This window comes from Vespa crabro, chromosome 2 (assembly GCF_910589235.1).
Source record: "Vespa crabro chromosome 2, iyVesCrab1.2, whole genome shotgun sequence".
Lineage (NCBI taxonomy): Eukaryota > Metazoa > Arthropoda > Insecta > Hymenoptera > Vespidae > Vespa > Vespa crabro.
The window spans coordinates 13,643,831-13,661,338 of NC_060956.1; the positions used below are offsets into that span (position 1 = coordinate 13,643,831).

The following is a 17,508-nucleotide window of genomic DNA, read 5'->3' on the forward strand; positions in this document are numbered from 1 at the left end:
AATTTTCTGTTACTTAGACCATCGACTTAAAACATAATACGATAATCAAGTTTTACCTTGAGAAGATTAATTCTTTCTAAAATATTTTCTTTCAATTCCTTGATCGATAACCGATATCGTTAAATGCATTATCCTAAAATAATATAAAATTAATTGATCTTTACCAATTATATCGATTGTCAACAGGTGATCAATGATCGATCGACCAACAGAAAGAAAGACATATAATCCAAAGTAATAGAATAGACGAGAACAATTAATGTGACAATGAAGGAACGAGGTCGAGTTCGTTGACTTCGTGAAGATGCAGTAGAACGATGATAAAGGAAGGATAATAAAAGTAGAAGAAAAACGAAAGAGCAAAGAAGAAAGGACGAGAAAAAGAGAAAAAGAGAGCGAGGACTAACATCGGCTTCGAAGCGTGACCATAAGAACAACCGTATGCTTGAGAGCAACGTTGAAGAACGTACTTTGAAAAGTGTTGAATCTTAAAAAAAAAAAAAAAAAAGAACAAAAATAAGAATAAAATTCCAACGAAAGATACGAAAGTTAATTCGTTTTGAATTCGGGGAGATAATATAGGTAATTAACTAATAATAATTTCAAGATAACAATCAAACAATGATGGAATTCGAAATACACAGAGCAAACCGGAAAGTAACGAAGATTTACACACGTAGGCGTGTTCATTTTGCAGTGTGGGTAGACACCATCTTCCAATATATGTATACGCATAAACATGCGCGCATCATAAGCGTAGGAGTAAGCGTAAGCTTCACACGCGTAGGATCGTCGAAAGAGCCTTGACCGTTTCCAAATACCTCCAGGAGCGGAGCTGCTACTACCTGCCCAGACTAAGAGCTATATCGTGACGTTAATATCAAGTCTTTTCTTGGCAAGACGTGATTAATGTTAATTTTCATCGAACAGGGACTAGGCCATGGCCAAGAAGAGGTGATCTCCGTTTTTTTACAAGTTAGCGAGATCCATAAGTACGAGCAAGAGAGATCGTACTATGAGCAAACATTTTAAATTTAAGAGTGACCGGAAGACCCTGACCTCGTTTCGTATTATTATTATCGTTATCATTTTTGTTATTATTACACATTTTATCCGAATCACATGAAACGATACCTACTCGCGAATCGAACATCTTACAATAGAATTATATAAATAGATACAAAAAAGATAAAAAATCTCTCGTAGCACGGCAAGTACAGCTAAATTTAGAAATAAAGATATTAGGCTCAATCCTCTCTCCCTAGTTGAGTTTCGAAGATAATAGTTAAAAATAACATCGAAACTCAACGCTCACAATACGTCACATTCCAGGTACGTGTACATACAAGTACAAATAGCACTATCTGCACAATCGTTCCTTTTTACAACCCTGAAATCAAAGAAGCATCGACCGTACCTCCGCTCTCCTTACTTTTAATTAGATCTATCTCGCTCTGGGAATCCTTTCGACTGAGAGTTCCCGCGAATCCTGTAGGAAAAAAAATACTTCCCACGAACGTGCCTTCTCGAACCGATTACATTCTGATAATCGTTCGTTAATTTCTAACAATCACGAAGAGAAATGCACGCGATTATCCTGTCAACAATAGCATACAAGATTTGTGTATATGGTGTTCGATTAATAAAATCAGGATAGGATTCAATCATTAGCAACGACCATAGAGACTCCAATGTCGAGATACATAAATTTTCTTCGTAACGTTTAAAGAAATAAAGGAATATTAAAAAAAAGCAACGAATCGTTTCTTAAAATTATTCATCGTTTGAGGAAAGAGCTGCAATTAAAATAGTAAAGATCGTCTTTTCTAGGTGGAAAATCAAATAAAAGCGACCGATCTATCTTCTCTCTGATGTTATTGAAGTTCTCTCTTTCCCCCTGGTTTCTACACTATCTCTCTTCCTCTCTCTTTCTGTCTATCTATCTATCTATCTATCTATCTATATATATATATATATATATATACGTCTATCTATCTCTTCATCTCACCCGTCTGTCTATGATTATTCCAACTTAACTATGCACTATTCAATATTACATAATCAAAATAAATTACGAACGACGAATGACATCATGTCCCGCGTTATAAGTGTGAGGTCATCAGGTGCTGACTGGATCGAGAGTACAGGTTTTTACGGCCATCTTGTTTGGCCTCGCTCGTCGAGGGTGACGGCATAACCGTATATGCGTTCTCACTCTTATTTCACGCACACATAGGTAGTTCGAGGTTAGCAGAAAAAGTCGATTGCCGACGTCACGGTTTTCAACGTCGATAAAAAAGACTTTATTTTGTGATCGTCCATTCCCAACTCTAACAAAATTCTTCGAGATAACATCCCATTTCACGATATACTGCCAGTTCGGCTCGCCTTCTTTTTTCTTTTCTTTCGTACTCGCATCGTAAATTTACAAAGTTATGTTTTATTAATGGATAGACACGATCACTATCGGAACTGCGCAATTATTCGATGAATTTACAAGAAAAATAAAATTTTCAAGAATTTTTAGTCTCTGTTTTTCTAAATTCCAATATATACTTAAACTATTCCTCTCTCTCTCTTTCTCTCTCTCTAGAAGGAAACTATTATAGACACAATCATTGATTGGTAGCCAATAGATCGACATTATATTTCATGCTATCTAATGAAAGTACATCCATTGAATGTTTCCTTCTTCTTTCATTGAGCCATTCATAGATATGGATGATACAGTAATGAATGACACGATTGAATTACTTACGATCGCCAGTTAAAAATCGACCGGATGTTGTACCGCATCATCCTCGAGATCGTTTATTTTTATTAAGAAAAGAGATACGTGAATACATCGGTGACAATGTCTTTTTCCATCACTTTTGATCTTCCTTTTTAATCTTAATAAACAAAAAATTGCAATATCGATAATAGCTTTTTGATCTATTTTCTTATTGAATTAAGAAGTTCAAGGTAATAACGAAAATTAGGATCCAAGTCGACAAATTATATATCCGATCATCCTCTAGCGTTTTAATTTTCAGAAATGATCGCATGCAGCGAGCAGCCAGACGTGATTCACACTTATAATACGGCAGAATATCGTATACTTAGGATTTCGCCTGACTTCGTCGCCAAAATTCATCGAGATTTAAATATTTTACGAACATAATACGGGACATGCCAAAAATATTCAGACGATATCGCGAAACTTTACCTCATCTCTGACTACTAAAGAGGTATAGTCAATTTATACTCGATGCTTCGAAACTTTAACATACGATGTTTAAGATGCCAGTGTCAAACGGTTGAACTTTGAACCACTTGCTTCGGTACATCACGTTCAAAGTCAATGTCTAATTGTATCGTTCAAGATGAAAACTGTTACATCCTGCTTTAGAAACGCTCTATTGCAACGATCAAATAAGAGACAAATCTGCTATTATCATCGATCAGTAAATGGAGAATATTCAAGATCAAGCTAAAATAAAAGATGACATCCATGTCAATGGGAATAAAAATTGAATCTAATCCAATTACGCGTTTTTTCCTTTTAAAAAAATATAAAAATCTTTTATTTTTCTGAAATGTAATTTAATAAAAAAAGGAATAGAATTGTCGATCGATGATATAAAAAACATGGTAATTCGTTCTCTTCGAAATGTCTTTTTAAATTGACTTTGAATAGTTAATGAATTGTGAAACTAGGATATTCTTCGCTTTTCGATAGATTGCAAACGTTGTTGACACGTCCTTTCTATTGAGTCTTAATTAAATGTACGAGTAAGAGATGCTGAAGGAAACAAGAGTAGGAGAGTTGCGTCTATTACCGAGGGGGCCGATGAAGAGCAGAGTTGAAAGGGTCGAGGTCGCGATTGTCACGAATGCAAGCGAAAAAGAGAGAGAGAGAGAGAGAGAGAGAGAGAGAGAGAGAGAGAGAGAAAGTATTTTCGTTCGTCACAAGAAGTTATCTCGTTGAAATGTTATGTAATTTTTCTAGAATCCAAAGAACGAAATTAAGAACAAGCTTCATCAAGAAAAAAAAGAGAGAGAGAGAGACACAGAAGAAAATGATTAAGCAATACCTCCGTTCTTATTTAATCGTCTCGTGTAAGAATTCATCTTTCAAGGAAAACAAAGAAAACCATCGTTCTACATATTTTATAAATTTCCAGGAATGTAACTAAATTATTGACAGAACTAAATTCATGTTTATCATCAAGCATGCATGTATAAGGAGTTCACTAATAAATTAAATAACAAATTTATAAAAACGTTGATTTTGCTGAGTTGAAGTAAATTAAGCAAAGTAACATAAGCACGTTTTTTATATATTCTCTGCGTACGTTCTTTTCTCATATATCATACATGATGTTTTTAATTAACATAATCACATGTCTGTAACATTAATATTAAAAAATACAACCTTTAAGGTGTAACCATGTATAACGAAAATGACGGTTTTCAATCCATTATCATGTAGTTGCTATGCGTGAAAGAAATGTAGCATTCACGCGAATTACTACCTAGAATTAAATGTAGAGATCACGCTAACGGAATGATATCTTTGTATATAGAAAACAATACTGTGAATGACAGAGAAAAAACGTGAGAAAAAATAATTCGAACACGTAAAAAGAGAACATCTTGAAAAGTGTCATTATTGACATTCATTGTACTTATATTTTTTTCTTGCTGCTCGTGTATAATTATAAACAATAAAAATATTTTCAAAGATTATATAACGATTAATTTTCTTTACCGTCTTTTACGTGAGGATACTTTTGAGAAAAATTTACATAGATAAATTCGTATTTAGTTAAGTAAATATTAAAGCGAACAATCGAAAGTATATTAAAAGTAGATATTTGTAAAGGACGTTAAAATAAATAAGAGGAGAAGGTAAAAATTGCGGAAACAGAGCAAAACAGATCAAGGTAGAGCACGACTTTAGATATATAGATAGATAAAATAATAGGTACGTGCACATGTACCTACATACATACATAGCTATATGTAGGACAAGCAAGATGGAGTCTCAAGCTTTGGGTCGATACGAACGCGGCAGCGCTATTGCAGCTAACCGCCCCCTCGTTCCTCCACAGACATCATTCTGTTTCTCGTTTTATCATCTTTCTTAACTTCCTTTTTAAATTCGCAACCCCATTCCTTTTTGATGTCGATTTGTGACAACTTATTCGCTATCCAAACGGGTAAAGATTTGCATTCGATGCGACAACAGGTAATTTGTTATTTAAATTAAGATCGCTTTTAACGTCCAGACTGTTCTTATTGATAGAATAAGCAATCGTATAATGTTCCTTTTTTTGTTTTTAATTCAAAGATATCACGATTTCTTCATACACAGATATTCTTCTGACCAATAAATTAATTCTTTTGATATGTTCATATATTCAAGAGTTTTGTCAGAAATATTCATTACTCATCTTCGAGTATACGATTGCGTCAGACGAGCACATTTAAATCAAAAGGTCAGAGAATTGTACGCACGTATTAAATATCACGGATATATCCTTAATTTATCCGCGTGTATCTTAAAAAACTGCTTTCAATAAAATGATACTACCGATGCTACCGACATAATAGCGCATACAAGAGCGCATTTTTCGAACGACAAAACTCTCTTTTTTCATTCGACGATCTCTCTTTTTATCGTTAAATATATATATGAGCTGAGTAATATTTTGACGATAATTACGTGAGATTTTAACTCGTTTTAATTATATGTGTGTGTATATATATATATGTACAAAGTAAAATTACCAAAGACTCCTTTTGATAAGATAGAAAAAAGTAAAGAACAAAAAAGACATCAATTCTAGATACGATTGAAGATAAGTGAATTCGAAGAAAAATATCTCTCTTATGTCGGTACAACATATACAAGAATAAAAGTATGTACGTGAAGCTTTGGAATGTGGGAGCCACTTCGAAGGACCAATTTAATCCTCGACGCAGAGTAGTCCTCTGTGTTCTTCTAAATTAAACGACATTGGGGTGCTATGAACCTCGGTTTAACTGTTAAAGACTCAAGAAGGGGAGTTGCCAGTCGGGTTAGCAGGTCGAAAGGACTGTAACGGGCAAAGAGAGGAGAGATATTGACAATGCTAAAGGGGGTCGAACCCTCATGTCGGTTATACGTTCGCGACCGTAAGTCTACATATCGGGATGCATATGTATAAAGGGAAGTACGCGGTTGCACTATAAAGCTGAAATATTGGTTTCCGTTGTTCAAATGATGCCGATGATTGATTGAAAATTATGAAACTAAAAAAGAGAAACAAATCGTTACGTCACAAAGCTGCAAAAATGTTATTCAGAATATATATATAGATGTATATATTATTATACTATTGGGTTGGCAACTAAGTGATTGCCGGATTTCAAATAAGAAGGAAATAACAAAATCCGCAATCACTTAGTTGCCAATCCAATAATATATCACCGACTTTTTTCCTTTCCTTTCGTTTTTTTTATATATTGGATCATCCAGAAAGTTTGTACCGATTTTTGGTAGGTGGCATAATGACAAGTTTAAATACATCAGAACGATTGAAAGCCAATGACATACGTAAATATTCCAAAAGGCGGTATTTCAGGCATATTTGGAAAAAATTTTGGTTACGATAAGTTAACTTTTGTCTGTTTTATACGCCTTTAAATATAAGTGCAAAGGAAGCAAATAAAGTGCATTATAAGCATTTAATGCTTTTCTTCTATCGGAAAGGTAAAAATGCTATACAAGCGGCAAACAAGATATGTGCTGTTTATGGCGAAGATGCTGTAGCTGAAAGAACTGTGCGGAAATGGTTTGCTAGATTTAAAGCTGATGATTTCAACCTTGAAGATCAAGAATGACCGGGTGGGTCCTCCACGACAGATGAGGATCAAATTAAAATACTGGTTGAGAATAACCCACGCTATAGGACACATGGATTAGCAGAAATATTAAAAATATCAAAATCCACTATCCATAAGCACTTTGTAAAGCTTGGCTAAATAAACTGTTTAGATGCATGGATTCTCCACAATTTTTCGGAGAAAAATCTGATGGATCGCATTTCTATTTGTGATTCGCTCTATAAACGCAACGAGAAGACACCATTTTAGAAGAAAATAGTGATGGGTGATAAAAAATGGACCATTTATAATAATATTCAGCAGAAAAGGTCTTGGCGAAAATGGAATGAACTAAGAAAGTCATGCTCTCATGGATTGAAAAGGAATCCTAAAGAATCCTAATTATAAGCTTTTACCAAACAACGAGACGATAAATTCAGAAAAATATTGCTCCCAATTAAACAAATTAAAGACAGCAATTGAACAAAAACGTCTAGAAATAGTGAATCGGAAAGACATCGTGTTTCATCAGAGCAATGCGCGGCCTCATATGTATTTGACGGCAAAAGTTGTTGGAGCTGGATTAGAATGTTTTACTTCATCCACCATATTCACCAGATTTCGCGCCCTCAGATTTCCACATATTTTGATCATTACAAAATTCCCTTAATGGAAAAAAACATCAATTCTTTGGTCGAGATAAAAAATCACATAGAGAAGTTTTTCGCCGAACCTGGAAGGACGGAACCTGAAAACCTGAAAGGACAGAATTTTCAAGTTGCCTGAAATATAGAGAAAGTTTCTGGAAGAGAATGGCACCTATTATAATTTAATAAATGTATATCAAAATTTAAATAAAAAATTTCAATTTTTCTTCAAAATCAGCACGAACTTTCCGGACAACCCAATATCTATATTATACATTAAAACAAGAAAATATATTTTTCTATATCCATTTTATATATATTATCCATAATTGTTATTATATATACATATATATATATATATATATATATATATATATTATATTGTAAAAAAGAAAAGATCAAAAAAAACAAAATGAAATCAATATGAGACCGTCATGCATTATCATGATACTATCTTCAAATTCACAAGGTCGCAAGACTGTGAGATAATAATAAATTATATCTCAATCCATCCTAGTTACGCTCGATGAACAGGGTCAATCGTATACAAAGCTTTTAACGGCAGAGTGTTTTATCGGACTTTATTGAAGTGGGTCAATCACATTTCCTATATTCGACCGTGCGTAAAATCTATCAAAAACAGTTCTCCAAATTTCATGTAAAAGTTACGTAGATCATTCTTGTTACTCGGTGGAAATAAATATTCTATATCTATTGGGTTGTCCAGAAAGTCCGTGCCGATTTTGTCCTTATGTCACCTATCAAAAATCAGCACGAACTTTCCGGACAATCAAATATGTACATAGAATACGTTTTCATGTACATAAAAAGGCATGAAAATAGAAAATAGTACTGTTTTATTTATGACCGAACAAAATTTTTATGAAATTTGTTACTGAAGTGAAATTTTCTGAGAAGACAGAGTAGTTCTTTTTGGCAATTACTTCGAAGAAAAAAGTTCACTCATTAATGGCGAAAAGCTCAGTTATTCATCGTGTACAGTCGTGTTGTATGCTTTTCCTCTTTGCCGATGGTACCATTACCGAACGAACGCATGCAGACATGGTATATATTTATTTTCAGTCTCCACTTTTACGTCGACACGAAAGGGGATGGTTATCTATATCCACATAGATACAAATATACATACATACATACATACATTCATAAATACATTATATAAATATACATACGTATATTAATAGATATATACATATACATACAAGTTATGTGAAATGCGATGTGACGTGCGCGCGTGCGTGCTTCTCTCTCTCTCTCTCTCTCACTCTCTCTCTCTCTCTCTCTCTCTCTCTCTCTCTCTTTCTCTCTTGCATGCAATTTCACAACCTAGTTCCGTCCGGTTGGTAATGAACGAATAGAAAATAGTCAAGCCGATATCTGGTGATCATGTGCGTGTGCGTAAAGCGTGCAACGAGCGCGACTCCTTCGTCCGATTATTACCAAACAAATTTCAATGAGTAAACTTCCGGAAGCAAGTGCGGTCGCCTTTACAACATAATCGTGAAATCTGCCGGAAGGTAATAAATTTAAAAGGAGATCCCCCTCTCTCTCTTTTTCTCCCTCCATTCGCCCGAAGATAATTTCAAAGAATAATACGTTTTGATATAATATTTGAATTTCAATTCGATGGAATATGAAAATAATCTCTGTTTCATTTCAATCCGCTTTTATTTCCCTTGGAAGTTCTTCGTGAGAATTTCAGAATGAATTTCTAAAAGAAAGAAAAAAACATTCCAGAGGTATCTCATTGTGAATATAATAAGGCAGCTGTTACGAAGCACAACGTCTGATTAAGAACGACGGCACGTAACACGCGAGTCAGCAGCACTTATCATCAAGAGTGTACTTTCATCGCCTTCTATGAACTGACGTGTCACACGGTGGGCAGAACATAATCACGACCTAAAAACGAATTAGGACGAAATTGCGTTAATTCGCCTTCTTCTGAATGTCACGAAAATTGATGATCATTCTTTTGCCTTTCCGTCCTTCTCTTTCGATTTGGGGTCATCTATATTTTTCATCTCCGTTAGTTTGGAGGATTTTAATGTTCTTTATTATTTTTATTTAAGGCCCTGAACAATTTCAATTGTCACAGTGATATCATATCCGCGACATACGCTTAAAACTTGCTTCTAATGATCAATCGACGTAGTACCTATTTTATCCTTGAAAAAAATATCAAGATCGAAGGATACTCTTTCAAGAGTTTATTGTAATGACTTTATTATAAACAAGAAGGAACATACAAAAATGTCGTACCTATATTGCTATTTATTCTTCGAAATAGTATTTTATTTATGGTCTCGAGAATTTTTAAAGAATGAACAATAAGGATAGTCAAAAGGGGGAACGAGTGGTACAAGCGGCCCTTCAGGCATTTCTTGCCACTACACAATATGCCAACGTAACATATGGTTTATATGACTCTTGAAAGCTCACCGATTTTATTTGCTCCTATACTATAGGGATAAGAAAAGAAAGCTAACCCAAGCATAAAACAATTTTGAATAGAGCCTTATCTAATTTCAGGTATGAGAAACTATTAAGCTAACGGTTATTCGTTTAGAAAGCAAATTTTATTTTTTATATAACTAAAATATTATTTTAATTCCGTAATATACAAAACATTTTCAATTATTTTATAATCAATAAATCAATACGAATTTTCTTAAAAGAAATTCTAATATAAGTCACCTTGTGAGAGAATAATATTACGCATTTAATAGATTAAATAAGCGGATTAATTTTCATGATCTGAAAATTCTTTGTAGATTTACGTAGAAATGCGATTGGATCCATGATGTATGATCACTCATGAGTCTATAATAAGACGTAAATACAGAGTAAATAAACGATGCCGCATAAGTTACACAATAACAAATTGCAAGTGGTAAGAGTATACGAGTAAATAAAATCCTCCGCGTACAATACTTTCAACATATGTACAATTTGTTTATTTTTCTAAGAAATTTAATAATGTGTCTCACCTTTATTCAAACAAAAATTCCAATCGTCAGATATTTTTCGAATTTAGGTTAAGCATTTTTGATTGCTGTCGTTTCGATTTTGTATTACAGTAATCATTGAAATATATAATTAATCGTCCAAATCGAAATAAACATGCGTATGTTCCATGCTTACTATTATAGTAATAGTCTGCAGCCCACGGTAACCGTGACCTTTTGCGAAGCAACAACAGTCTATTCGTCTGAATGGTCGCTTTACATGCCATTGCGCAAAGTAACGATCTACAGTACGTAAAAGAAGATAAAAAAAATGATCGGACGTTTCTCTTGCCTGGGTTCGTGCTCGAAAATAAAGAAAGAAAAGAAAAGAGCTCTGCCTCACGTATATTAAAAAGAACAAGAAATAAAGAAGATTTATCTACAAAACAAAATAGTAAAAATATAATAATAAATGACGTCATAGAGATAACTATATAAATCCTTTATCTCTTCATCGTATTTCAACTTTTAAAGTTTATACAGTAAAGATAAATAATTATTTGCATCTTCCTACCTGTTTTCCAGCACGCGGCAATGTCTCAACGTTAGTACCACCGACGACCGGCGCCTTCTCCGTTCCGCCATTTTGGTGAACGACGTTCGTGTTTGCATTAATATTGACATTGACATTCGCATTGATGTTAGCATTAACATTATTCACATTGTCAGTCGCGTTAACGTTCGTATTTCCAACGGCGCCACCGCCACCCTTTCCCTCCTCCCCCGTCATTTCTTCGAGCTCGTCCACGAGCTATCTCTTCTGTTCTTTCTTCCTCTTTTTCTATTTTCTTTTTCTCTCTTTCTCTTTTTCTCTCTCGCACTCCGTCGTCTTCGTCTTCGTTTTCGTCCTTTTCGTCCTTTTCGTCAGTCCTTTTTCGTATCGTAAAGAATTAATTTCTTCTATCTCTCTCCACTATTCAAAATCCGGATATTTTCTACGAATGAAGATATACACTATAAACGATGAGAAAATTGCCTAAGTCTTCACGTTCTTTGGAAGGTTCCTTCCGGCCTCTTTTTCCTACCTCAGCATCTCTCTGTTCCAAATACGCATAAATTCGTGCGGACAAAAGAAAATAAATATTCAATTTTCGTTCCTCATAAGTCTACAAAAATATATTGACGTCATTCGTTCTTATCACAAGGAGGACGAAATCGAAAAAAGAACGTAAACTATTTTACCGAGGAAACACCGTCATTTTCCAAATCTCATATATAGCTACGTGCGCTTGCAACGGCGGAAATGGGAACTATTCCATATTATCTTTTCGCAAGGCGCTCGTACGAACGAACTAACAAAAAAACGAACGAACGATCAATCGAAGTAGACGAATGAATCTTCCCAATAATAAATTTTCAAGGAACTATATAAGGCGTGTATATCTTTAAGAGAGAGCTCCCATCCAAATTACTTTCGTTGTTCTTCCGGGGGCTCTATTTTTAGGTAGCCAGATACGCGATACGGTCGACATAACGGTATACGACCAAGTGTTGCAGTCGGAGAACGTTCACGAGTCACTAACATAGTACATTCTCTATATTTCGCGGTCGATACTTACGCATTTATAAAATAACAACGACACAACGACAACTAAACTTCGATTTATATTTCCGTTGTTTTTCAAAGGACTTCTTATTCATCATCGTTTCTATCACATGAAAACAAATCTAACGTATATGACTACGTACGAATAAGAGAAATTCAAAATGAATCTTACGCGAGAATGCTTTCTCTCTCTCTCTCTCTCTCTCTCTCTCTCTCTCTCTCTCTTTCTCTCTCTTCCTCCTTCATCCTCCCTTTCTCTTTCTCTCTCTATCTTGTGACAAGGCGAAGTAAAAAAGAAAGAAAAGAAAAGAAATAGAAAGAAAGAGAAAAGAGAGAAGAGAAAGAGAGAGAGAGAAAGAAAGAGAGAGAGAGAGAGAGAGAGAAAAGAAAGAATGAGCAAGCTTGTCGCGAGCTAAGGGAAACCGTTCGGTGCGTGTTCCGTGCAGTCAGTGTGGTAGAAGCACGGAAAATCGATTCGAGCGTGTCCGTTCGAATACTGCGCGCCTCTTCAGAGCACATACGAACATAACTGAAAAATGAGACCGATAAAATTGCTTGATACATACAAACTGATCATATTTTTTCTCTCTCTTTTTTTCTCTCGCTTTGTGTCTTTCAAATATCGTATAGAAAAAACTCTTATAGATTTTCGTTCAATTTCGCGTATCTTATTTATCCCCTATCCAACATAAAATGACTCAACGAATGAAAGAAACCTTTTAAATAAACGTTTAGGAAAAATATCCTGTTTACTGGATAACAGACTAGGGAAAAAGATCTTCCTCTAATGTTATGGAGGGTGACGAATGACTTAACATGCTTCTTCCGACCAAAAGAGGTCCAAGTATGACGTGGCACGTGGAATTCGCACGTCCGTGGACACTGAAGCACCCGATATTAAAGGACGGAAGGGTGGTAAAATTTTTTAGAGACGGCAATTAGTACGCGCTCACGCCGTAAATCGTTCGCCTTTGATGCTACGCCCTGGAGCGATGGACCGACGACGGCTTCGCTGTCGCATTTGCTCGACCCTCCCGCTACTACGGCTCCCAACCCCTTTCCCTCCCTGTTGTAGTCTTTCTCTTCCCTCAACAGAACATGACACATAAAGAGAACAAGGCGCACCCCTTTACCGTCTTTCTGCCTCTCTCTCTCTCTCCCTCTCTCTCTCTCCTTCTCTCTCTCTGTCTCTCTCTCGTTTGCTCTCTAAATGCACGTCGAATCCATTTTCACCGTCAAACGCATCCGATTTTACGTTAGACATATCCGATAATAAAGTTACCGTTCCAGATGTATGTGGAAAGATTCAAATACACGCATCGGATGTAATAAATTTCTCACGACTTTCTTTGCTAGACATTCGTAAAAGTGCGTACCAGGAAATTAACCGCGAATCTCATCTAAATAAATTTCTCTTTGAATTTACGAGAAATAACGTATTTCATTCGTATATCCTTTTCGATGATATTCCAACTGAATGTAAAATTAGTTGTAGAAAAATAAAAAAAAAAAACATAAAACTCGTGGAAAAGGTATCAGTTGGAAAAACTAAATTGAATTCATCGAGCAGTAAGTTCTTTTGAGGATTCTATTCACATTACCGGTTATACGATGAATAATAGAGGAAACTGTGACTCTATGATTACTATTAATTAGACGAATTCTATATCTCGAAGAGTACTTTTATACTTGTTTTTTTATCTTAGAATAATAAACCTTAGATACGATTTTCAAATGTCACTTAATGCTTTTAATTGACCAATATATTCTTCGATTCTTTGCGTGATCGTTAAAACGATAACGTTAAGATCGATTCGAGCACGAAGCTGAATTCGCGAATAATCCTATAGAAAAACTACGAATACTTTTTATCGTCATGAAAAATAAAATTTTTTAAATTATATAGAACGAAAAAGTCGATGTCCTATAATTCAAGCTCTTAACCGAGTCACCTGTAATATATATGTATATATATCGACTATATCGGCTTTCTTCGGTGACCAATACCGCCTGTACGAGTTCATACCGCGCTCGTCGATCAATGTCTTGAATGCTGTTTTCGACGATGCTTCTTCCGTTTTTCGACGACAATCAAAAATCGTTTTGGAATAAAGCTCTTTTGTTCTTCGTTTCGATAGTTTACGATTAAAAATATTTCGTTGTTATCATAAATCTGACACGAGTAGAGAGATGCAAGGTGTTCGAACGAGAATACATGTTTAAAACTGGGATCTTGAGTTACGAACCACAAAATATCGAGGCACTTTTCCCATTCAAGTGTTCCTGCACTGTCAAATCACACGGCGCGCCATTATTCTATACAATGAATAACGTTTCTCTTGTGATGCGCGTTGAAATCCAGGACCCGTACGTATCGAGAAATTTTTATATTAACCGTGGGGGAAGAAAGGTTCTCTCTCTCTCTCTTTCTCTCTCTTTCTTTCTCTCTCTCTTTCTTTCTTTCTTTATGATTGTAACACGACCGCCCTCCTGGAAACTCCGTACGCTTTTGATCGGCTTCGTAATTGTGCAACTGTGGACCGCGCTTGAACTGACCTCTGCTAGATACTCCATACATCACGCGTTTTGAGAAATGCTTACTGAAGATGCTCCAATGATATAAATTCGTTCGTACGCCGTTAAGAGTCGCTACTTTCTCTTAAAAAACGATAAAGCGCGAAATCTATAATTTGTTTTATTATTTCAAAATAAACGGAAGCGATATTTAGTTCCATAAGTTATTAATTATAATTTTAATCTCTAATTTGATTTAATCTAAATATAAAATTTTCATAATATTCATTTTCATATTTTAGAATATTATATATATATATATATATATATATATATATATATATATATGCAATTTGTGTAAGACAAAAGTGATGTAGCGTATACACATGTTACTTAATATTCTAATAAAGATTGACATAAATTAGTTCATATGTATAAATTATATAGAATAGAAAAATATTTATATATCAATGATACTTGATTATTATAAATATAACATGTTATAATAAATCAAATTAAGTAAAATATTAAAATCAATTTGTAATATAAAAAGTTAACCTCAATGTGTCTATCTTCAAACTTGTAACGATTTGTAAGTATATTAAATGTATGGTGATTAAATACAATAAATATCATTGACATTAAAAAATTATAAATAAAAGTGTAGAGTTGATTTTTTGGCTGTTGCATTTCTAACAAATTCCTTTGTGAAATAATTGTACGTATATATTGATTAATGATATAAAATATTTTTTTGCCGTAAAACGCAGATTCAAAAATGGCTAGAATGCTGAAATTTCTTCAAACAATAAGAAATAATTGGAAAAAATCGACATTTGGTGCTGTTGCCTTATCATATGGAGTCTCATACAGTAAAGAGTCATATGAGTATGATATTTTGATAATTATAAGTGATTAAAACAATTAAATAATATTTTATATAATTAATACATTTTTATAAATTAATATTTAATGGTCGTTTTTAGCACCCAACAATTGATGAGACAATATTGTGAAGATATAGTAAAATATGGAGATGAACCTTGTCCTACAACCATGAAACCTCGTCATGTTACAGTTATATTAAATCCTGCTGCTAAAAACAGGTTTATGTTCAAAGTGTATAGTTATTACTCTATGTTCTACAAAATAATTCCTAACATATTAATTTATTAATTTTCAGAAAGGCGAAAAAATTATTTAAAAATTACTGCGAGCCATTATTACATTTAGCTGGAATTGCAGTAACAATTGTGCAAACGGAATCAACAAGTCATACGCGTAGTGTAGTGGAGAATTTAGATACTCCAACTGATGCTATAATTGTAGCAGGAGGAGATGGTACTTTATCTGACGTTATAACTGGTATAATGAGAAGATACAAACACAATCTTCATTCTGTCAAACAATGTCCAATTGGTGTTTTACCATTAGGAGAAACAAATACTGTTTCTTGTGCTTTAAATCCTTGGCGCTTTGATGATTTACTTGAAGTACGTGAGATGACAGAGGCTACAATGACTATTATAAAAGGCAATCATAAGTTTATAGATATTATTGAAGTTTATTCACTTAAAGTAAGTTCTATAAATAATAAGAATTTATTACTAAATTTCATACAATTTATTTATTTTTATCGTGTTATTTTTATCATGAAATTTAAGGAAAATCCTGAAAATGAATTAAAACCAGTTTATGCAGCTGGAACAATAGAATGGGGTGCTTGGCAAGATGCATATATACAAAGAAATAAGTATTTCCTTGGAAAAACTTTAAGAAAGTATGAGATGGATTTTATAATAATGTTTTCTTATCATATTTTCTATTAACTTTAAAATCTTACTATATATTATAGATATGCAACTTATATATTTAATGGTTACAAAGATAATTTAAATTGGAATTGCAATGGATTGTTAAGATATACTAAACCTTGTACAGGTTGCTCACATTGTTATAAAAATTCAAATATTGATCAATCTACACATACAAATAAAAGATGGTGGCATGCATTTGTGCCAAAAAAAGCAACATTTACATCAGGTAAAGATATGTTGATGCAATGGTAAATTCAAAAAAACTTATTCCTACAAAATTCAGCAATATGTGCATATATATTCTGTTTTTAGTTATATATCAATAATAAATATCACGATTCCTCTGAGTAAACATTAATAATATTATATAAGAGAGATTAATTATTGTATTATGATTTTTGGTCCTAAGCATATTGCTTAAATATATTTTTAATTTTGCAGACATGGTAATTGACTACAGCAAAATAACAAATGAAAATTGTGGCGTTTTTTATGAAATTCCTATTTCAACAACTGATTTATATATAAAAACCTCAACTATAGATAACGCCGAACTTCATAACCATTCTTCGTTAAAAATACAATTAGGTAATACAAAACAAAAACAAAGAAACTATTTAACAAAGTTATTATATAATAATACTTAATATTATTTACATGCGTAGGTCCAAAAGATATAGATTATATATCATTTGTTAATGAAGGTTGGAGGAGAATAAATGGAAGTAGAACCTTAATAAATTCCTCATTTGAAGCAAAGGATATTGAATTGTACCCTGAAAAGGTAAATAATTTTTTTTTTTTTTTTTTTTTTTTTTAGGAAATTTATTATTTCTAAATTCACTTTCACAGTACTTTCAATGTATTAAAATCTATTTATAATGTTTTTTTTACAGAATGATGAACGAGTATTTTATATTGATAACGAAGAATTCGAATTAACGGCAATTAGAATGAAATTACTTCCGCAATGTATAAAAATATTTTGTTCTGATAAGAAAAATATCAATACACTAAATAGATAATACTGCTAATATAAATCATTTTTAAATTTTTTTTTCCACCTGTTTATAAGGCACATATTTCTTCTCTCTCTATAATAA

General features: G+C 33.5%; 2 protein-coding genes across 29 annotated transcripts in view; one reads left to right on the forward strand and one right to left on the reverse strand.

Moving 5' to 3' along the window:
- Window positions 1–14,649, reverse strand: part of LOC124421930 (ankyrin-3-like) — a 69,411-nt gene extending 54,762 nt beyond the window's left edge. For 7 of the 25 annotated variants that reach the window (XR_006941761.1, XR_006941760.1, XR_006941757.1 and 4 more), the window contains exons 1-2: window positions 14,321–14,621; window positions 11,043–11,463 (exon numbers count right to left, since the gene is read on the reverse strand). Coding sequence is in view for 19 of the 25 variants with exons in the window: in XM_046957653.1 (XP_046813609.1) it covers window positions 11,043–11,258 (216 nt within the window). In the remaining 6 variants the exon portion in view is untranslated. Of the gene's footprint in view, window positions 1–11,042; window positions 11,464–14,320 lie in introns of all 25 variants that reach the window. The other 18 variants (XM_046957643.1, XM_046957645.1, XM_046957644.1 and 15 more) reach the window with 9 other exon arrangements.
- LOC124421941 (acylglycerol kinase, mitochondrial) lies at window positions 8,843–17,445 on the forward strand. Of its 4 annotated transcripts, none has more exons than XM_046957680.1 (10): window positions 14,958–15,180; window positions 15,359–15,476; window positions 15,575–15,694; window positions 15,772–15,953; window positions 16,023–16,165; window positions 16,253–16,368; window positions 16,444–16,631; window positions 16,847–16,993; window positions 17,071–17,189; window positions 17,302–17,445. In XM_046957680.1, the coding sequence occupies exons 2-10, from the start codon at window positions 15,367–15,369 to the stop codon at window positions 17,428–17,430; spliced, it is 1,254 nt and encodes a 417-aa protein (XP_046813636.1). In that variant the 5' UTR covers window positions 14,958–15,180; window positions 15,359–15,366; the 3' UTR covers window positions 17,431–17,445. The 4 variants fall into 4 exon arrangements, with proteins under 4 accessions (XP_046813635.1, XP_046813636.1, XP_046813637.1 ...); XM_046957681.1 differs by having other exon boundaries at window positions 15,772–15,929; XM_046957679.1 differs by lacking the exon at window positions 14,958–15,180 and adding an exon at window positions 8,843–9,037 and having other exon boundaries at window positions 15,772–16,165.
- The last annotated feature ends 63 nt before the right edge of the window (window positions 17,446–17,508 follow it).

Coding starts and splice junctions, on each gene's coding strand:
- LOC124421941 (XM_046957679.1), top strand. CDS start 15,367: ATGGCTAGAATGCTGAAATTTCTTCAAACAATAAGAAATAATTGGAAA. Junction 15,477..15,574: donor TACAGTAAAGAGTCATATGA/GTATGATATTTT, acceptor GGTCGTTTTTAG/CACCCAACAATTGATGAGAC. Junction 16,166..16,252: donor TTGAAGTTTATTCACTTAAA/GTAAGTTCTATA, acceptor ATGAAATTTAAG/GAAAATCCTGAAAATGAATT.